Source organism: Sciurus carolinensis, chromosome 2, assembly GCF_902686445.1.
Source record: "Sciurus carolinensis chromosome 2, mSciCar1.2, whole genome shotgun sequence".
In the NCBI taxonomy this organism is placed as follows: Eukaryota; Metazoa; Chordata; class Mammalia; order Rodentia; family Sciuridae; genus Sciurus; species Sciurus carolinensis.
This window is the reverse complement of record NC_062214.1, coordinates 150,561,332-150,583,633: the sequence shown is the minus strand read 5'-3', so window position 1 is coordinate 150,583,633 and position 22,302 is coordinate 150,561,332. Positions and strand designations below refer to the sequence as shown.

General features: G+C 38.6%; 1 protein-coding gene across 2 annotated transcripts in view; it reads left to right on the top strand.

The window, feature by feature from the left end:
* Positions 1–7,116: 7,116 nt before the first annotated feature.
* The window catches only part of Pole2 (DNA polymerase epsilon 2, accessory subunit), a 34,304-nt gene continuing 19,118 nt past the window's right edge, over positions 7,117–22,302 (top strand). Inside the window, exons 1-6 of one of the 2 annotated variants that reach the window (XM_047533831.1) lie at positions 7,117–7,214; positions 10,097–10,197; positions 12,055–12,130; positions 14,936–15,013; positions 15,163–15,256; positions 21,197–21,271. In XM_047533831.1, the coding sequence (XP_047389787.1) occupies positions 7,147–7,214; positions 10,097–10,197; positions 12,055–12,130; positions 14,936–15,013; positions 15,163–15,256; positions 21,197–21,271 (492 nt within the window). In that variant the 5' untranslated portion in view covers positions 7,117–7,146. The remainder of the gene's footprint in view (positions 7,215–10,096; positions 10,198–12,054; positions 12,131–14,935; positions 15,014–15,162; positions 15,257–21,196; positions 21,272–22,302) is intronic. The other variant, XM_047533837.1, reaches the window with a different exon arrangement.

Below are 22,302 nucleotides of genomic sequence, written 5' to 3'. Positions count from 1 at the left end.
GCATCAGGGGAGATTAAAAAATTCTTAGAGGTCAATGAGAACGATGATACAATATATCAAAATCTCTGGGACACTATGAAAACAGTACTAAGAGGAAAATTCATTGCATGGAGCGCATTCCAGAAAAGAATGAAAAGTCAACAACTAAATGACCTAACATTACAGCTCAAAGCCCTAGAAAAAGAAGAACAGAATAACAACAAAAGTAGTAGAAGACAGGAAATAATTAAAATCAGAGCTGAAATCAATGAAATTGAAACAAAAGAAACTATTCAAAAAATTGACAAAACTAAAAGTTGGTTCTTTGAGAAAGTAAACAAAATAGACAAACCCTTAGCCACACTAACAAAGAGAAGGAGAGAGAAGACTCAAATTACTAAAATACATGATGCAAAAGGAAATATCACGACAGACACCACTGAGATACAGAACATAATGAGAAGCTACTTTGAAAATCTGTATTCCAACAAAATAGAAACTACCAAAGACATTGACAAATTTCTGGAGACATATGCTCCTCCCAAACTGAACCAGGAGGACATACACAATTTAAGCAGATCAATATCAAGCAATGAAATAGAAGAAGCCATTAAAAATCTACCATCCAAGAAAAGCCCAGGACCAGATGGATTCTCAGCCGAGTTCTACAAGACCTTCAAAGAAGAACTCATTCCAATACTTCTCAAAGTATTCCAGGAAATAGAAAAGGAGGGTACCCTACCGAACTCATTCTATGAAGCTAATATCACCCTCATACCCAAACCAGGAAAAGACACATCAAGGAAAGAAAATTTTAGACCAATATCCTTGATGAATATAGATGCAAAGATCCTTAACAAAATATTGGCAAACCGTATCCAAAAACATATTAAGAAAATTGTGCACCACGATCAAGTGGGGTTCATCCCTAGAATGCAAGGATGGCTCAATGTTCGTAAATCAATAAACGTAATCCATCATGTCAATAGACTTAAGGATAAGAATCATATGGTTATTTCAATTGACGCAGAAAAAGCGTTTGACAAAATACAACACCATTCATGCTCAAAACACTAGAAAAAATAGGGATAGTAGGAACATACCTAAACATTGTAAAGGCTATTTATGCTAAGCCCATGGCCAACATCATTCTTAATGGAGAAAAACTGAAACCATTCCATTTAAAAATGGGAACAAGACAGGGATGTCCTCTTTCACCACTTCTATTCAACATTGTCCTCGAAACTCTAGCCAGAGCAATTAGGCAGACTAAAGAAATTAAAGGGATACAAATAGGAAAAGAGGAACTTAAGCTGTCACTATTTGCAGATGACATGATTCTATATTTAGAGGATTCAAAAACCTCCTCTAGAATACTTCTAGACCTCATCAATGAATTCAGCAAAATAGCAGGCTATAAAATCAACACGCATAAATCTAAAGCATTTTTATACGCAAGCGAAGAAACAGCTGAAAGGGAAATGAGGAAAACAACCCCATTTGCAATAGCCTCAAAAAAAATAAAATACTTGGGAATCAATCTAACCAAAGAGGTAAAAGATCTCTACAATGAAAACTACAAAACATTGAAGAAAGAAATTAAGGAAGACCTTAGAAGATGGAAAGATCTCCCATGTTCTTGGATAGGCAGAATTAATATTGTCAAAATGGCCATACTACCAAAAGTGCTATACAGATTCAATGCAATTCCAATTAAAATCCCAATGACATACCTTACAGAAATAGAGCAAGCAATCATGAAATTCATCTGGAAGAATAAGAAACCCAGAATAGCTAAAGCAATCCTTAGGAGGAAGAATGAAACAGGGGGTATTGCAATACCAGAACTTCAACTATACTACAAAGCAATAGTAACAAAAACAGCATGGTATTGGCACCAAAATAGACAGGTAGATCAATGGTACAGAATAGAGGACACGGACACAAACCCCAAATAAATACAATTTTCTAATACTAGACAAAGGGGCCAAAAATATGCAATGGAGAAAAGATAGCCTCTTCTACAAATGGTGCTGGGAAAACTGGAAATCCATACGCAACAGAATGAAATTAAACCCCTATCTCTCACCCTGCACAAAACTCAACTCACAATGAATCAAGACCTTGAAATCAGACCAGAGACCCTCCATCTTATAGAAGAAAAAGTAGGTCCAAATCTTCAACTTGTTGGCTTAGGATCAGACTTCCTTAACAGGACTCCCATAGCACAAGAAATAAAAGCAAGAATCAATAACTGGGATAGATTCAAACTAAATAGCTTTCTCCCAGCAAAGGAAACTATCAGCAATGCGAAGAGAGAGCCTACAGAGTGGGAGAATATCTTTGCCACTCATACTTCAGATAGTGCACTAATTTCCAGAATATATAAAGAACTCAAAAAACTCTACACCAAGAATACAAATAACCCAATCAACAAATGGGCTAAGGATATGAACAGACACTTCACAGAAGATCTACAAGCAATCAACAAACATATGAAAAAATGTTCACCATCTTTAGTAATAAGAGAAATGCAAATCAAAACTACACTAAGATTCCATCTCACCCCAGTTAGAATGGCGATTATCAAGAATATAAGTAACAATAGGTGTTGGAGAGGATGTGGGGAAATAGGTACACTCATACATTGCTGGTGGGGCTGCAAATTAGTGCAGACACTCTGGAAAGCAGTATGGAGATTCCTTAGAAAACTTGGAATGGACCTACCATTTGATCCAGCTATCCCACTCCAAAGGACTTAAAATCAGCATACTACAGAGATACAGCCACATCAATGTTCATAGCTGCTCAATTCACAATAGCCAGTGTGGAACCAACCTAGATGTCCTTCAATTGATGAATGGATAAAGAAACTGTGGCATATGTATACAATGGAATATTACTCAGCTATAAATAATAATAAAATTATGGCATTTGCAGGCAAATGGATGAAATTGGAGAATATCATGTTAAGTGAGATAAGCCAATCTCAAAAATCCAAAAGGTGAATGATCTCACTGATAAGCAGATGATGACACATAATGGGAGGTGGGAGGGGGGCAAGAATGGATGAAGGAGGGAGTGTATAGAGGGAAAAGAGAGGTGGGAGGGGTGGGGGGGAAGGAAAAAATAACGGAATGAATCAAACATCATTACTCTATGTAAATGTATGAATATGCAAATGGTATGCTGTTACTCCATGTACAAACAGAAACAACATGTATCACATTTATTTACAATAAAAATAAATTAAAAAAAAAACATGGATCTTTTCACAGACCTGCTCAAAGGCCACTGCTTCCCTGAGATAGCGATCCAGAGGGAGCAAAGCAGAAGTAGTTGCATCTTCTATGACATGGCTTTAGAAGTTTTTTCTATCTTGTCCACAAAATTCTATTGGTTGTACAGGTCAGGCCCCTGTGGAAGGGGAGTGCACAAGACATGAATACTAGGAAGCAAAAAATCATTGGGGGATATCTTAGAGGGAAGCTAGTACAGGCTGGGTCAGTTCTTCTTCCCGTTTTCCTCTATGACATTAACTTTTACAGGAGACCAGATCAGTTGGTATTTAGATTGTTCTACCTTCTGAATGTGTTTGATTGTTTCCTCCTGGTGTAATTTGGCTTGTTCTGTTCTTCTCTGTATTACCTTAAATTAGAAGTTAGCTCTGGGCTTGGTTACATTGAGGTTAACAGTTTTGGCAAGAATAATTCACAGGTGATGCTGTATATGTCATATTGCATTATAACAAGGGCATGATATCAAATTATTCCACTATTTGTGATGCCAAGTTTCACAGTTGGTTAAGGTGGTAACACCTTGATGAATGTCCCATTGTGATAACACTCTACCCATTGTGACTTTCAAGTAATCTATAGGGTGATACCTTGGGATTGTGCAAATATCCTGTTTCTGAAACACATAACCCAATGGTTTTATCTTTTATGCCCCTATTCCCTCCACCTTTCTTCCCATATGTAACCATGTAATTCTTGTTTACCCTTCTGTTGGTTAAGCAAGTAAAGTCGGGTTTCCTTACTTTTGCAAAATTCACCTGTTCTCTGAAATTCATTTGTAACTCTCAAATCATTTATTTTGATAAATACTATTTCATGGTCATTTGAGGACATTCTCAGAGCAGAAAACAAAATTTGAGTTGTCTATTATGCATGTTCTTAGCTGAGGCTAAACAGGCAGCATGGATTTTTTTTCTTTTTGGTAGTTGGAAAGAATGCCTTAAATTATATTTGTTATGTGGTGCTAAGGATTGAACCCAGTGCCTCATACATGGTAGGCAAGTCCTCTGCCACTGAGCCACACCCCAGCCCCGGGTTTCTTTTTTCATTTCTTTTACCATAAACAGCTGAACCTTTTAAGGTGTATTTAGTACCAGAGTTTCTGCATTTTTGTGATTTTTGTAGGTGATATTGCTGCCAAAACGTCCTTCCAGGATAGCATTGAAATGATGTCTAGTATTCCAAGTTACAAGAAGACTGTGATGTGCCTTATGGAAACAATGTATGGGATAGATAAACATCCTTAGGTATGAGTTATAATGTTGGCCCTGAGCTCAACATTAATAAATCAGAAATATACATTAACAATGTCTTCAAACCAAAACTCACATAAAACAAGGCCAGTGGATGAAAATGTCTCTAGAGGCTCAAAGAATCCTGTTTTTTTCCTAGTAGCAATGGGTCAGTATTCCCTAATTTATTGTTGATGACTACTTTTTGGAACATGATTTAATTATGGCAAGTAATACAAATTAACTTTGTTCTTCTATTCTCATTCTTTTTTAAATAAAAGTTTACATTGTTTTGCATTTTTTTCTTTGAAACTTTTTTATTATTTGTTATTATTATTTGTTACAAATACATAGATGTAGTGCAATGGAGCACATCTCTAATCCTAGTGACTAGGGACGCTGAGGTAGGAGGATCACAAGTTGGAGACCAGACTGGGCAACTGTTGTGGGGTCCAGTTATCAACACATAGTGAGCCCACCAGAAACTAAAGTAGGAAAAAAGTTTATTTTGAGAAAAGAGAAAAAAAAGAAAAAGAAAACAGACTGACATGTCAGGACCACTACTCCAAGTGGGGCAGTAGTAGGGAGTGACTTCAGCAAGCTTGCTTTTAAAGTGAGTCATTAAAAAAATCCTGGCAGGCTTACAATAGGGGCCTTTTCCTTTTTTTTTTTTTCCCAAGGAGTGCAAGCAGCCAACTTCAGCTTATCTATTTCAGGCTGCACCTGGCAGGTTAGCAGGGTGAGCTAGGTATGGGGAGCCAGACTACCCATATCTGAAACCAGGAGCTTCTGAGGCCTCTGATGGGATGGGTTGCTTCACAGAAATGGTCACAATGTCCTTAACTCATGGCTACATTATTTTATCTCAGGTACTGTCCTTGTATTTTCCAGAGTCAGCACAACTCAATGATTTTATTTGCACCCATTTTGGTTTGGTCAATCTTAACTAGATATATTTGTTTTATATCAGAGGGTTTCTACCTTTTTATAAGGGGGTCTCTACTCTTCCACACAACTTAATGAGAACCTGTCTTAAAATAAAAAAGGGCTGGTGATGTGGCTCAGCAGTGGAGCACTTCTCTAGCATAAGTGAGGCCCAATATTTTATCCCCAGTAGCTCACTCACGCACAAAAAATGCAGAGAATTCTGTGTCCAAAAATTACTTTTTCCAGGGCTTGGGGTTTAACTCAGTGGTGGAACACTTGTCTAGCATGGCTGAAGCCCTGGGTTCAATCTCCAACACACATGGAAGAAATTTTGGATGTATTGGTTTTAGTATGTTTTTTGTGGGGGTTATGGGGGATTGAACTCAGGGGCACTCAACCACTAAGCCACATCCCAGCCCTATTTTATATTTTTTATATATGTTTTTTAGTCATAGGCAGACACAATACCTTTATTTTATTTTCATGTGGTGCTAAGGCTCGAACCCAGAATCTCACGCGCTAGGTAAGCACTCTACCACTGAGCCCAAACACCAACCCCTTGTATTTTATTTAGAGACAGGGTCTCACTGAGTTGCTTAGCACCTCGCTTTTGCTGAGGATGACTTTGAACTCACCATCCTCCTGCCTTCACCTCCTGAGCTGCTGGGATTACAGACGTGTACCACCTCATCCAGGTTGTTTTCGATTTTGTTTACTTTTTCTTTTCTTGACTATATAAAATATACACATGGGTCAAAAGTCTCACTACAAAGAAAGGTTTCACTCTCATCCCTTTTCAGTTAATCTTTTATTTTGTGTCTAGTTTAACTTTAGAGATTTTGAAATGTAAAAAAACATATTTATATATATAAAAGTAAACACACACACACATACACAAACACATACATGCCCTGGAGATCACTGTATATAACTACTTAGAAACCATCCTCATATTTTGTTAGGTTGTATGTTCACTTATAAGCACTATGGTTTATTCAACTCATTGAAGCAAGCATTTTGAAGTGTGGTAGATTAGCAGTCCACTTGCTGGAATCATAATAGTCCAATGCTGGCTCCACCACTTGCTGGACATTGCATCTTGAACCAGCCAGTTATAATCTTTGTGTCTCAGTTTTCTCGTCCGTAAAACGAGGCTGTTGTGGGATAAATAACCCACAGCTCATTTGCTGCTGTCAGCAGCATATCAATTAATACACCTGAAGCGCTTATGAGAGCTCAAGGAATAGAGGAGGCCCATAACTAAAAAGTTGGGTGGTTGGAAGTGATGGAGGTTTGTAAGAACTTCGAGTATGTTGGGGGAAAAGGAATACACAGGCCTCCCCTGCAGTTCTCACTTGGAAGGGAGACCTGGATCCAGGAAGCTCCTCCAGAATCAACGGAGGTCGAGGGCACCAGAGAGTGCGCTGAGAGGCTCAAAGCTTGCACGACTTGGAACAGTGAAGCACATTCCCAACCAGACACCAGGAAAGACGCTGCCCTTTAGTCTCCCGGCAGCTGAGAGCGGAGTGGCTCCACTGCCAGTCCACGGATCCGAAGCTGCTGCCAGCCTCAACCATAAACTGTCTTGCAGTGGTTACGAAAAAATTACTCCAAGTGCGCAGGCGGCAGGGCGGGGGTGGAGCCGCGCGGGGTGCGCCCGGGAAGGGGCGGAGTCCCAGCGGTGGCGCCAAATCCCAAGCCAGATCCCAAGCATGGCGCCTGAGCGGGTTCGGAGCCGGGCGCTCTCCGCCTTCAAGCTGCGTGGCTTACTGCTCCGAGGGTGAGTCTGCTAGGACAACTGACCTAGTGGGAGGGGAGAGTCCGGGCCCGGCCGTCGCCCTAGGGAGCGAAACACGCCGCGGCGCCCCCAGCGCGCAAAAAGGAGGCTTGACCTTAAATGACAGACTCTTAAAAAGTTCTAAAGAGCTGGGTCCATCTGGCACGATCTTGAGGCTGCAGTCCTTCCTGTTTCCCCGACGTTCGTGGGCAGCCAAATGTTTCTTCTTGACGGGGCCAGGAGTTCCTGCACACTTGAGCTCGAGAAGCAGCGATCTGGACCATAGCAGCCCTTTAGCAGTGGAACTTGGGCACCTCTCAGCCTGCTGAAGTCTCCGCCTCTGCCGGAGGCGAATCATAGCAAAGCTACTTCACGCAGTTACTGAGACATCAGATTAAGAGACCTAGGATGATCTACCATGCATGTCAGGAGTTGCCAATTTATATTGTTGCAGAAACTGTGGGCCTCCCAACCCTCCCGGTTTTGGAGTTTTGGATTAGGTATTATTTCCTGGATAATTAAAATGTGTGTAGATTTAAGCACACTTGTTCACCTGGATTCTTTATAAGGTTTCCTTTACAACTGCTCAGAAAGTCAGGTTTCCTGGCCATGTTTTTTTAGAACATATTGAATGACTATATCCAAGATCTCTCATTAAATCGGTTTTGTATTTTTATAATACACTGTTTATACATATTTAAACGCTTGCTGAGTCAGTTTTTGATTGCTCTTATGTATGTAGAGTTTTGGGTTTCATTTTTGGATTTTATTTATTTATTTTTAGCGTTGCTGGCTATGGAATCCAGAGCCTCACGCATGCTAGGCAAGCACAGCCCAGTTTTGTGGAACTTATGACATTGTTTTGGGTTAGTGGTGAACAAGGGCCACTGTTGGATACACCCTTGGAGAAAATAATGAATTCTGTTCAGTTGATTTCTGTCATTTTTAAAATATGAACAATTGATCGATTAACTTTTCTTTCCTTTAACTTAGAATTAAGCTGCTGTTCATTCACTAAGTTAGACATATACTTAAATCTTTTAGCTGCAAAGCACTATACTGAGGCAACTGGGGTAAGATGTTGTGGAGCTTTAGGGTTGGGGAGAGAGTATATTATCTATTGCTGCATAACAAGTTACCTTAAAACTTAGAGGCTAAAACAAATGTGTGTTCTGTATTTCCTGTGATCCAGGAACACAGATATGTCAGGTATGACATAGTATTTAATTTTATTTGTGAAAACAATTCCAGGAAAGAAGTGCTATGAAAGTGTAGGACAAGGTATATAAATTGCTCTAGAATCAAGGATTCATTGAAGAAATGGTTTGGGTTGAGTGTGAAAGAATGGGCAGGATTTGACTAGGTGGAAAGAGGAAATGGCTATATAAAAAGAGGAAGCAGAAGAGCACCAGGAAGGCCAGAGATACTGCTGAGCTTGATGAGATATGGCAGGGGTCAGATCCTGTATAACTTTACAGGGTTTGGTCTACCTTTAGAGCTGTCACCTAAAATGTTTGTGATGTTAGGGATTCGGTCAGCAAATATTTATGAACCACTTTCAATTGTGCTTAGGACTTTAGTAAAGGATGACACAGTTACAGTTCTCAAGTTATCTATAATAACTCAATTATCTGTTATCTGTAATAAATTGGAGAGATGTGATATCCACATTTGAAACAATAAGCAATCCAACATATAGAACAATTAATGTTTTGATCATAACAATAATATTGATATAAGGTACTAAGTTGTATGCTACAAATACAGAATGGTTTGTAATTAGCTAATTGTTTAAGCAGGTGGTGCATATTCTGAGCATGTTGGTATTTAAATCAGGAATTCAATGATTTTAACATGAGAGTTACTTCCGTGATTATATTCAAATATAATTTTAAAAAATTTGTGTATATTTGCAGTGCTGGGGATCATCCCAAGGCCTGGCACATGCTATGCAAGTGCTCTACTACTGGGTTGCATCCCTGGCCTTGTCAAAGTTTTTTGAAACCTAATTTTTAAAATAATTTTATAATTAAAAACAATGATGGAATTATTGGAATTTACTTTAAAAATGCATTATCAATTTAATATATGAATGTTCATTATGTTCTGGATATTGTGTCTAATATTTGAATTGAGGCAAACAAATTCCTGCCTTAAAAGTAAGGTAAGAGCTGGGTGTGGTGGTGCACCCCTGTACTTCCAGCGGCTCAAAAGACTGAGGTGGGAAGATTACAAGTTCAAAGCCAGTCTCAGCAAAAGTGAGGTGCTAAGCAACTCAGTGAGACCCTCTCTCTAAATAAAGTACAAAATAGGGATGGGGATGTGGCTTAGTGTTGAGTGCCCCTGAGTTCAATCCCTGGTACCAAAAAAAAAAGGTAATAAATAACACAAGGCTATTGTGATGTATCAACTCAAATCTAAGGGGTATGTACATGTGATTTTTAACAATTGCAAAAGGAAGGGAAGATTGCAGCAGAGTGGGCTGATCTAGGAAGGCCTTAGAGGAAAGATGTGATTTGGGGCTTTAAGAACTGTTATGTTGCCAGGTTTGGTGGCACATGCTTATAATGTCAGTAACTTGGGAGGCTGATGCAGGAGGACTACAAATTCAAAACCAGCTTCAGCAACTTAGTGAGACCCTGTCTCAAAAGAAAAAGTAAGAAGCACTGGAGATGTGGCTCTGTGGATTCAATTCCTGGTACAAAAAAAAAAAGAGGATTATTGTGCTAGCAAGGGGTAGAAGGATGGTTTTGTTCAGAAAAGGTAAGTACTGCTTGAAGGGAAGTGGATCTTAATTTAATGCCACATTGATGAGTGTCTGCCACTCTTTGGCTTAACATATGCCTTTCATTACCAGTGACCTGCCTCTTCTTTCCTTCTCTTAGTGAAGCTATTAAGTACCTCACAGAAGCACTTCAGTCAACCAATGAATTAGAACTTGAAGATACCCTGGAAAAGATCATCGATGCAGTTGAAAAGCAGCCCTGTTAGTAACATTTTCTGATAACTCCTAAATTGTTCATTTAGCTATATATTGTCAGTTAATTTATAGATTGATTGATTTAGTTTTTTTCCAGTTCCTTTTTTAAAATTTTTTTTTATAGATTTAAATAGTTGAGGGTTCTGTATTAAGACTCTCCAGTGTTATGAGATATGCATGGTGGTATTTCTTACCAAATTAGTTCAGTTGTAACCTTAGAATATTCCCTAGGAATTCTTTACAGATTCCCTACTATCCTGGTGGAGTTATCATGGCCATCTTTCCTGTACTTGACTCCTGAATTTAATCTGGTTCTTTGTGGTCACTTGTCTCTCTGTATTCCTGTTACTGTATCTTTTAGCTTAGGTACTCTTAAATGGGGGAAAACAGAAAAGTGAACAGGGCTATCTCTCCCTTCTTGCTGTTTTCAGAGATCTTTGGTTGAATTTTTATCTGATACCATAAGCCTGGGCCTGTGTTTTAAATGCTCTTCTTGGAAAAAAAATGTTCAGTTTTCCCTAAAGGGTAGAAGTGAATGTGACTTTCTTTCATGTCCTGAAGAAGTGAGGATCTTTAAATTATGTGGCAAGTTACATATTCTATAATATAGGAGAAAGTGTTATTTTCTGCCTTTTCACTATTAAAAGCAGGATTTTAAATATACCTTTGCTTTAAAAATTTCTTTACAGCCAGCATGGTGGATTACAGAATCCCAGTGACTTGGGAGGCTGAGTCAGGATTGCAAGTTCAAAACCAGTGTCAGCAACTTAGTGAGGCCTAAGCAACTTAGCAAGACCCTGTCTCAAAATAAGAAATAAATAAGGCCATACATTAATTCATTAACTTAAGGTAGCACATGGTACTTTGTCTGAAGACATACCATAGTAGTTAAGGGTGCCCACTTTGGAATCAGGCCTGAGTTTGCACTGTTCTCTATCCCTCTAGCTGTATTCTTGGGTGTTACTCAACTTTTCAAAGTTGTATCTATAAGATGCAGGCATATTAACATTAGTACTGCAGAACATCTGTCTAATGGAATAATGCTTGTAAAATTCTATGCATAATATTACACATTTAGTAAATGTAATATTATTATTACTATTATACTTACTAAAATAGCAGTTGTGATACACTAATATAACCTTATTAAAGTTGGGGGCTTACAGAAATGGTTTTGTAACTAAGTTTGTATTACTAATCCAAAGTCAGAAATGCTCCAAAATCCAAGACTATTTGAGTTCAACCAGATACCCTAAATGGAAAATTTCATGCCTACATATGACAGGTTATGGTCAAAACACTGGTGCCCTAAAAATATTGTAGAAAATTACCTTCAGGCTATGTGTATAAGGTGTATATGAAACATAAAAGTTTATGTTTAGAAACATAAGTTTATGTTTGAACTTGGATCCCATGCCCAACGTAGTTCATTATGTGTATGCAGATATTTAAAAACCCCAAAACTTAGAAATCTGAAACATTTCTGGTTCTAAGTATTTTGGTTAAGGAATACTGAAGCTATAATGAGAATCCCTGTATTAGTATTTGCATGCTATTTTTAGCAAAACGGCTCTCTGAGAAAAACGACTTCTTGTCTCTTAAAATTTGATGTTGAAGCTGGGCATGGTGGCACATGCCTCTAATCCCAGCAACTTGGTAGGCTGAGGTAGGAGGATTGCAAGTTCCAGTTCCAGGCCAGTTTTGGTAACTTAATGAGACCCTTTCTCAAAATTAAAAAAAAAAAAAAAAGTGGGGCCTGAGCTTTTAGTTCAGTGGTGGAGCATCCCTGGGTTCAGAACTCAGTACCACCAAAAAAAAAAAAAAAGTGAAAAATAAAAATTGATTTTGAAATTCTCCTTTCAGTGTCCTCCAACATGATTGAACGATCTGTGGTGGAAGTCGCAGTCCAGGAATGCAGACAGTCGGTTGATGAAACTATGTATGTGGGTATAATGAAATTTGTTCCCCAATGGAAGTGTTTTTGAGTGCTTATTTTATTTTTAATTACTTTCTTGGAGAAATAATTAGTGACCAACATTTCTGCAGTGGTAGCTGCCGTTGTTTCTTGTTTCTTTTTAAGAGATAAGGCTGGACTGGGAGTGTGGCTCAGTGGTAGAGTGCTTGCCTAGCATGTGTGAGGCACTGGGTTCTGTCCTCAGAACCACATAAAAATAAATAAAAATAAAGGTTAAAAAAAAAAAAAAAAGGCTGAGGCAGGAAGATCATGAGTTCAAAGCCAGCCTCAGCAACTTAGCAAAGCCTTAAGCAACTCAGCCAGTCCCTATCTCTAAATAAAATATAAAAAGGGCTGCAGATGTTGTGCAGTGGTTAAGCACCCTGGGTTCAATCCCCAGTAGCCATTATTTTATTAAATGACTCATCTCTACTGGTTTTTCCTAGAGTGTGAAATTATAGTATCATTACTGACTTTTGCTACTTCACTCAGCCACTCTGACTTTACAGTCTGTATGGTGGGAATGAACTGAGGTGAATATCAGAAGTATAGTTTACTTTTGCTGTTAGTGCTGAGCGTGGAGAAGTTCAGCGATTTAACTTGGTTATGTGCTGGATGGCAAATGAAGGTAAAACCTCACTTTTATGAGGTTCTTTCCACTATCTCATGATTTTAGATTTAGGAACTTATATGGCAGGAATTTGGGAGGTTTCATTTTTCTGATTGTCCCTTTTTCCTTTCCTCCTTTTGAATATGATACTTCCAAATTCACATGATTTAACAGGTAAGAAAACAATCTGGGAGAATAGGCAGTTTTAACTTTAAAATTCTTTCCTATTTGGGTCAATGGAGATGATTGAAAGAAGTCAGGACCCTTTTTTGGTAGTAGTATTATCTTTTCCCATCAGAACTAATTAGACCTGCTAAAAAGGTAAAGAAATTGAGGAATTTTAATTGTACTTTTGCAAACTCATTAAAAATATTAGAGTACAATGATGTGACCCTGAAGCCATCAATAGAAATTTAAAATGGGCCAGGCATGGTGGTGCATACCTATAATCCCAGCTACTGGGGAGGCTTAAGTATTAGGGTCTCAAGTTTGAGACCAGCCTAGGCAATTTAGCAAGACCCTGTTTCAGGACAAACTAATAAAGACTGAGGATGCGGCTTAGTGGTAGAGTGTTTGCCTAGCATGCTTGAGGCTAAACAAGCTCATCCTGGGCTTATCACCAATGCCACAAAGAGAAAGAAAAAGAAATTCAAATGATTACACTCAAGTTCAAGAATTTCAATCTAAAATGGGTTTTACCCATTGTTTACCCATTACCATCTGTTGTTTCTGTCAGGCTGTTTGTGTACTGTAACCAGCCAGTATAGAAGTCCAGTGGGGACTGAATGGTGAAAGGTCTTCGCAGATGGAGTTGTCAGAAAGTCATTATATCATAGCACAAGAGAAAGGCTCTCAGTTGTATAGACAAAGAAACTGATGTGCTGAGAGTGATCACTAGAAAATAGTGGAACTGTTTCTGGAATTTAGATTTTCAGCTCTACCAATTCTTTGCTACTACTTGGGTAGTGTGAACCTTTTTTGACCATTTTCAACTTGGGAGATAAACATAATTTTTTAGATTGAGACATTTACGAAATGGTGGTCTAAATTTTTTTAACTTCATTTAAACATCATTATATTATTAACAGTGTCTGAAATTAAATTATTTTGTTGGTTTTCAAATCTCTTGGGTGTTCTTTTTCTATTATAAAACTTCCTGGGGCTGGGGTTGTGGTTCAGTGGTATAGCACTTGCCTGGCATGTGTGAGGCATGGAGTTCGATCCTCAGCACTGCATATAAATAAATGAGTAAAATAAAGGTTCAGCAACAACCAAAAAAAAAAAAAAAAAAAAAACTTCTTTAGACACTTTCCACATAATATTTTAGATTTAAAAATTTTTTGGAAGTGAATCATATGCTTCTTTTATGCTTCATATATTATAGCTTATAAAAGACATGGATTTGGGGAGAGATTTAAAATGCAACTATTATATACAAATGTTCTTTCAAGGGATGACATTATTTTTTTTGGTTCTGGGGTTTAAGCTCAGGGGCACTTGACCACTGAGCCACATCCCCAGCCCTATTTCGTATTTTATTTAGACACAGGGTCTCACCACGTTGCTTAGCACCTCACTTTTGCCGAGGCTGACTTTGAACTCACAGTTCTCCTGCCTCAGCCTCCTGAACCACTAGGATTACAGGTGTGTGCCACACCTGGCTTCAGTGGATGACATTCTTAATTAGAAATTAACTTGATAATTTTTTTTTTTTTTCTTGAGAGTATTGGGAATGCTTCCTTGTCTCTTGCAAGGAAAATGTACAAGTTAAAAACTTTACCCCCATGTTATCTTCTTCTTTTTTCTAAATATTTGTATTGGTCCATTTTAATAATACATAATGGTAGGATTCATTATGCCATATTTGTACATGCCATCCCCCATGTTATTTAAAAACATATTTTTTAGTCATAGATGGATACAAACCTTTATTTTATTTATTTATTTTTATATGGTGCCAAGGATCAAACTCAGTGCCTCACATGTACTAGGCAAGCACTCTACCACTGAGCTATAATCCCAGCCTCTGTTTTTTTTGACACTATAAGAAATTGTGTGCGTGTCCTGAGAAAATATGAAATGTCTGTTATATATGATACAGGATTATAATGCAAGTTATGTTTACCTAGAATATGTATGTTTTAGTAAATCAGATCTGTGTTTTGTGGGATGTTTTTCAGAGAGCATATTTTCAATATCATAGGAGCTTTTGATGTTCCACGTTTTCTGTACAATTCAGAAAGAAAAAAATTTCTTCCGTAAGTATACCATACATTGATTTTAAGTTAATTTAGGATGTACATTTTTTTTTCAAAAGATATGTAGTTTCATGTTTCACTTTGGCTTATCTTTGTGTATTTATGATGTAAAAATTAGGCATTCTTTTTTTTTTTTTTTTTTTTCCTAGTCTATTAATGACCAACCATCCTACACCAAATTTATTTGGAACAGCAAGAGATAAAGCAGAGTTATATCGTGAACGATACACCATTTTGCACCAGGTAAGTTGGAGGGGCAAAGCATTGGTCACCTTAGGAGAAAAGAGACCATTTCACCTTCAGAAAATCTCAGGGATTTTTTTAAGGATGGAATTTTGTGATGCAAAGTTGGTCATTCAATAGAATATTATTGGGCTTGCTGAAATTGAGACCATATTCCTCTTAATAATGATGATAAAAATAGTGACTTTTTAAATTTTTTCTTGACTCTGGATTTATTTGTACAAACAGCATAGGAGGACACCTATAGACAGGGGCTGAGGGGTCACACCAGTCTTTCTGTCCTCACATTCACAGAGGCTTTTACTATGGAGCCTTCACAGAGACCTGGGCACCCTGCGGGCCTGGGTACCTTTGGGAGCAGGACCTGGAGCTGGAGCCAGAACTGATACTGAAGCTGGAGTTGCAGCCTGGGTCTTGACTTGGGCTTGGGCTTGGTCTTTGGCCAGTAGAGCCTACAACCCCTGGTCCTGTGGGCATGAGCTTCCTGAGCTTGGGGTGGGCAAGGAAGGCAAGGTGATCAAGCTTTTGGCTGGCACCCTTTGGCATCTTGAGCTTAACCTCCTTAGGCTTTACCAGGTCTTGATAGCCTTGGCATGGGCACTCATGGCCTTGGCACTGTTTGCCTGCATCTTTTCTGGCCCTTCTTGTTGTGCTTCTTGGAAAAATGCATATTTCTCGGGAACCTGGGGTTTACCCACTTAAGAGATTCATGTCTTTGTGATCGGGGTTTCTTGAAGCCATTTCTGTGCCATTTTTGGAAATAGTTGTGTGTGGTATGGTTCTTGGACTTGACCATGTCTGCCCTATAAGCCACTGATCCCCAAGCAGTTGAGACCAGGAGAGGAAAAGCAGAACTCATTTTTTTTAATAATAAATTTTAGACTTATAATTAGATCCTGTCGTAATCAAGGATGTTCTTAATTTTCATATATTCCTGGACCCACAATTCTGCTGTTTTGTGTTATAGTTTGGAAACACCAACTCTTCTTAGAGGCCAGGCCTACAGTTGGTATTTAAGTCAAACTAAATAACACAACTCATCTACAGTGAAGAAATGTCTATAGTTGAGTGAACCTTATTTTACATTTTTACTTATACAAACAAAAACTGAGTTTCAGTGAAATTAAATAATCAAATACATAGTATAAGTACATAAGAAGATCATGGTAGAATGGGAGTAGAACCCCACATCCTAATTCAGTGCTCTTCCAGTCATGATATTGTTCAGAAAATAATATTCTTCTTGTTCTTTTATAATTCTACCCATTCTTCTCCACATGTAAACCCATATCAATACAAGTATATGGATTAAGAAATATAAAAATTTTATTTACAACAAAAATTGTGCTATACCTATGGTGTCAACAAGAGCCATAAGAATAATATAAACTATTAAGTAAGTAGTGGCTAACTTTAAAAAAATTTTGGGCTGGGGAGATAGCTCAGTTGGTAGTCTGATTGTGTTGTGAGCACAAGTCCCTGAGTTTGATCCCCAGCACCGCAAAAAAAGAAAAAGAAAAAGAACACTAAAAAAAATTTTTTTTAGTTGTAGACGGACATAATACCTTTATTTTATTTATTTGTTTTTTTGTGGTTCTGAGGATAGAACCCAGGGCCTCCCACATGCTAAGTGAGCACTCAGCCATTGAGCCACAATCCCAGCCCAGTGCTAACTTTATTTTATTCATTTATTTATATGTGGTGCTGAGAAATGAACCCAGTGCCTCACACCTCCTAGGCAAGCTATCTACCACTGAGCCACAACCCCCCAAGTACTAACTTTTAATAAATGATTTTGATAGGCTAGGCACTGTGTTTAGTACTTCACATACATTATTTACCTCATTTAATCCTCTAACACTAATAGGTATAGACATATGTTACCATTATCCCCTTTTTATAGATGAAGAAACAGGCCTAGAGAGGTTTAGTAACTTGTCCCCTTGTCTAGTCAGTAGAGATAGGATTTTAATACAATCTGCCTGACTTTGGAGCCCAATTTTTGCCTACTGTACTACACTACCTTCAAACAAAGTAGAATTTTTTGTGTTTTAAAAGAAGGTGCATTCAGTGGAAAAATCAGGGAAAACTTGAGGGGAGCGATGACATTTGACATGGACCATATGTAAAAGGAGAAAGGGTGGTCATAACAGTGAACAAAGGCACAGCAAAGCAAAAACAGATTCTATGCAGTAGATGTTGAGCAGTCAGGAGTAGCATAGGGTGTTCGGAAAGGCAAGTGGGAACAGAATCATGGGAGCACTTTGGATGCCACTCATGGAAGTTGGGACTCTGTTCTTTTGGTACAAAGAGCCCTGGAATACCAGACAGACTCAGTTGCAGCTGGGTCTTGTTGAGTGCTTCTTCTACCAGCAGATTTGAGAATGAATTTGAGTGTGAGAGAAGACATGGGAATTCGTGGTATTAGTCCTGGCATAAATTATTGTCTGGATAAAGGAAGTGGCAAGTGGGGTAGAAAGAGGTGACAGCTCTGGAGCAGCAGAAACCGTCATTCATGGTTACCTATTGAATGTGAAGGAGAAGGGAGAGGTGGAGAATCAAAAATAAATACAGTTTCAATTCTGAGAAGTAGAATGGTAGAATAATGTTAATATGTCATCAAACAATGGCAGTTTCTGTTTTAAGCAATTGAGTTAAGGTTGCCAGGAGATTATAGGAGAAATGTTACCTGGTGCTAAGGAAAGAGACTTGGGGTAGGGGAGAGAATGAGAGAGATCAAGTGACAAATGGAACTGCAAAGATTAGACCCTGACAGAAAGAAAGGAAAGAATATAGGGTTTGGGGCCAGGCTGGGATGGTGTTACAAGGCAGAAGCACTAGAAGGTTTCAGGGAAGAGAGGATGGTTAGCATAGCAAGCACTGAGAAAAGGTCGAGGGCATGAGTATTGAGACTGTCTGTCCTCTGCTGCTTCCACCTGCATGTAGCCAGATTAATCTTCCTGAGGCATAGCTTTGTGTCATGGTTTTACACAGAGGTCTTTCAAGGAGGTTTACTGTTATTGAACTAAACACAAATTGTCCTTAATATTTGAGATGTTCTATCACACTTTTTTTTTTCGTATTGGGGATTGAACCCAGGGTGTTTGACTACTGAGCCACATCCCCAGCCCTTTTCATTTTTTTATTTTGAGGCAGGATCTCTCTAATATTCTGAGGCTGGCTTTGTATTTGGCAATGCTCCTGCCTCAGCCTCCAAAGGATTACGGGCATGCACCACCACTCCCAGCTCTACCACACACACATACCCATATATATATATATATATATATATTTTTTTTTTTTTTTTAAATCTAATCTCTATTTTTCCTCCTGTCATACTCTGTTGGAGCCAAAACTGATATATAAAATGTTTGTTTCTTCTGCTTCTTCTGTGACTTTGCTTTTGCTGTTTGCTGCTCTTTCCTCTTAACTCCACTGTGAAACCTTCCTAATGTTGGAAAATCCTTCTCAAATTCCCCCTTCATTTTGAAGCCCTTCTTGATTTCCAGTTGGATGCAGTTTCTTCCTGCTGTAAGCCCATGAGAAGAATCTCTTTCCATGTGACTCCCTAGAGTTGCACTTGGGGTACTTATCCTTCTTAAGAGACTGCAAACTCTTTATTTCCTCTACCACACTTGGTGCAGTGCTTTTTACAGTAAACTCAGTAAATTCTGCATTTCTTTTTTTAAAACATGTGTTTTAAAGTCTGTTATTTTGGGCATGTCATTTGGTCCATCTGAGCTTCATTTTTCTCATCTGTGAAATAAAAGGGTTGAATTTCATTCCACTCATATTTTCATTGCAATTGTCTTCCTGAAAACAAGTCTGATTTTATCATTATTATATTTCAAAATCTTTGTTTCCATTGTCTATAATATAAATCCCTTGGCTTTTAAGAGCCTTTTTTTTTTTAAGGTTACTGGGGATTGAACCCAGGACCTCACACATGCTAGGCAGTTATTCTACTGCTAAACTATATCCCCAGCCCTTTTAACTTTTAATTTTTATTTTGGGACATAGGCTTGCTAAGTTGTCCAGGCTGGCTTTGAACTTGCCATCCGTCTGCTTTAGCCTTCCCAGTAACTGGGGTTATATGTTTTTGGCACTATGCCCAACCTTATAAGGCCTTTTTAAATTTGAGGTCACAGAAACTCAAACTGACTAAAACTATGAAAGGAATATATTAGCTTGACTTGCATTATCAAAAAGTCTAGGGTTAGGGTCTTGGCTCAGTGGTAGAGTACTTGCCTAGCACGTGTGAGGCACTGGGTTTGATCCTCAGCACCACATAAAAATAAATAAAATAAAGGTATGTGTCCATCTGCTACTTTAAAAAAAAAAAAAAAGTCTAGGTGAGCACAATAGCACATGTCTGTAATCCCAGTGGCTCAGGAGACTGAGATAGGAGGATCTCAATTTCAAAGCCAGCTTCAGCAACTTAGCGAGGCCCTGAGCAACTCAGTGAGACCCTGTTTCTAAATAAAATACAAAAAAAGGCTGAGATATGTCTCAGTGGTTAAGTGCCCCTGGGTTCAATCCCTGGTCCCCAAAACAAAGAAGTCTAGAGTCTGCTGGTTTCAAGCATGACTGGATCCAGGTGCTCACACGATGTCATGAGGCATCAGTCTTCTGTGTTTCCTCTCTTTCTAAAAACTGATTATACTTTCAAACAAGCTTTCCCTTTGGAGTGACAAAGATGACTGGCTACTAGTAGCCTTAGCACCTCTCAGAGAGACCTTCTTTTCCAAGAATCCTAACAAAAAATCATTAATATTTCTCCTGTTGGATTAGCTTGAAGCACTTGCTCATGCTTGGATCATTCACTAGTCAAGAAGATGGAGTACTTTGATTTTCTAGGTCTTGGTTGCTCATCCATAAAAGTGGAGAAGGCGCAGCAGCCCTACCTATGCTCCATGGATGGGGCGGGTGCTGATTCATCAGATAGTTGCTCTTACTAATCTCTTGCCTGTCTGACATTCTGCCTTGTGCACCTTGTGACAGGTTGTACCAAGCTCTGCGTAGCTTCCCACTCTCCTTTCTCTCTTATGCTTCTTTCTTTGGACATACCTGTCTCTCTGCCTACAGTGTTTCAGTCTGCTTTTGTACCTTACCAGCAAAGTTTTATTTAGCATTTAGGATCTTGTTTTTTTGTTTTTTTAATTTTTAGTTGTAGGTGGGCACAATACCCTTGTTTTATTTATGTGGTGCTGAGGATCAAACCCAGTGCCTCACTCATGTGAGGGAAGTGCTCTACCACTGAGCCACAACCCCAGCCCCTAGAATATTGTTAAATGGCCCCTTTGAACCATTGCACAGTCAGTTCTCACAGTGCTTTGTTGTATAATGGCATTTCTTTTTCACTAATTTCAGTGCTCAGCTTTTTAATATTTTTATTGTTTTAAAGTTACTAGATATTTGTATACTGATAAATTATATGGGTTTTCAAATTTGTTGAGAATAGATAACAGGCTGGGTGCGGTGGTACACACCTGTAATTCCAACAGCTTGGGAGGCTGAAGCAGGAGGATTCCAAGTTTGAGGCCAGCCTCAGCAACTTAGTGAGGCTCTTAGCAACTTAGCAAGACCCTATCTTAAAATAAAAAATAAAAGGACTGTGGTTAAATCCCCAGTACCAAAAAAAGAATAGGTAACAGTAACAGTTAAGTGACAGTGTTTCATCATCACACTACTTTAATGCATCTTAGATCCCTGTGTCCCAGTACTGGGGACTGAACCCCGGGGAGCTACACCCCCAGCCCTTTTTACATTTTGTTTTGAGACAGTGTCTCACTAACTTGCTGAGGCTGACCTCAGATGTGGAATCCTCCTGCCTCAGCCTCCCCAGTGGCTGGGATTATAGGTGTGCACTACTGTACCTGACCTGAATCTGAGTTTTGAATGTCTGCTTCTATAACTCATGGGAATCTTTCTTTTTTCTAGAGGACCCACAGACATGAATTGTTTACTCCTCCAGTGATAGGTTCTCAACCTGATGAAAGTGGAAGCAAATTCCAGGTTAGAACATTATTCTAATTTTTTAGGGAGGTGTAAGTATAAGAGTTTAATTGTGCTGCTCAATTTTAATTCATTGTATTTTATGTAAAAGTGAACTACAGTAAGTGTTTAACTAGCTAGCTGGCCTACCTGTGTGCCTGCTGTTGATAAAGTCCATGCCCAGTATCCTGAGTTCTCCAGATGTCCAGTGGAAGTTATACTTCTTTGGAGCAGGACTGAATACCAGCACAGCCCCCAAATACTCTCTGGCCTGAAAGACAGTTCTTAGCCTTCCCAGTTCAGTGCTGGATACTGCACTGACTTTCTGACCAACTTTTCAACATTACCCTTCCTGCCCTTACTCCTCTGGGAAATTCTGATCCCTGCTTATCCCTATCATGATCACCACACACTTGGTCAACTAAAACATGATGTGCTATGTCAGTTGGAGTGAATATTTAAGGAAATACTGGCTTCAGTCACTGTCACACACATAAAGATTCGAAGGAAGCAACACTTACAGAATGCATGAGAGAATACAGACTGGCTCTAGAGTTGTTGAAACTTGAAGAGAAAGAAGATGTTTTCGACTGATAAAAAGAAAGTAAAATTTGAGCTCCTTCCATTTTTATATTCTTGTACTTTGGAAAGCAATTACCAAACAGCACCATCATTTCATTCTAGCAACTTACCTGGCCACTGTCAATCTATCTGTAACTCTGTACCACCTCTCCAGCATGCAGGACCCTGCTGGGGACTAGTCCTTGGCTTCTATTTCCATCTAGGTTTCAACATTTGCATAAGTCCCTGAAAAGATTTTAATGTTCATATTAGATTAGAACTCATGATGAGTAGTCTGTTAGAATGAAAACAGTGATACTGGATAACATTCAAATTAATGTTCAGTGGCATCACTGCAAAGAAAAACAGTGTTTGACAGTTTCTGCTTTTAACTTTTATTAAGTATAAATTCTGTTAAGTTTTGGAAGTTGACACGACTTATATTTCCTTACTGAATGTTTTCCTCCTACATATTAGGTTTTCTATGACTA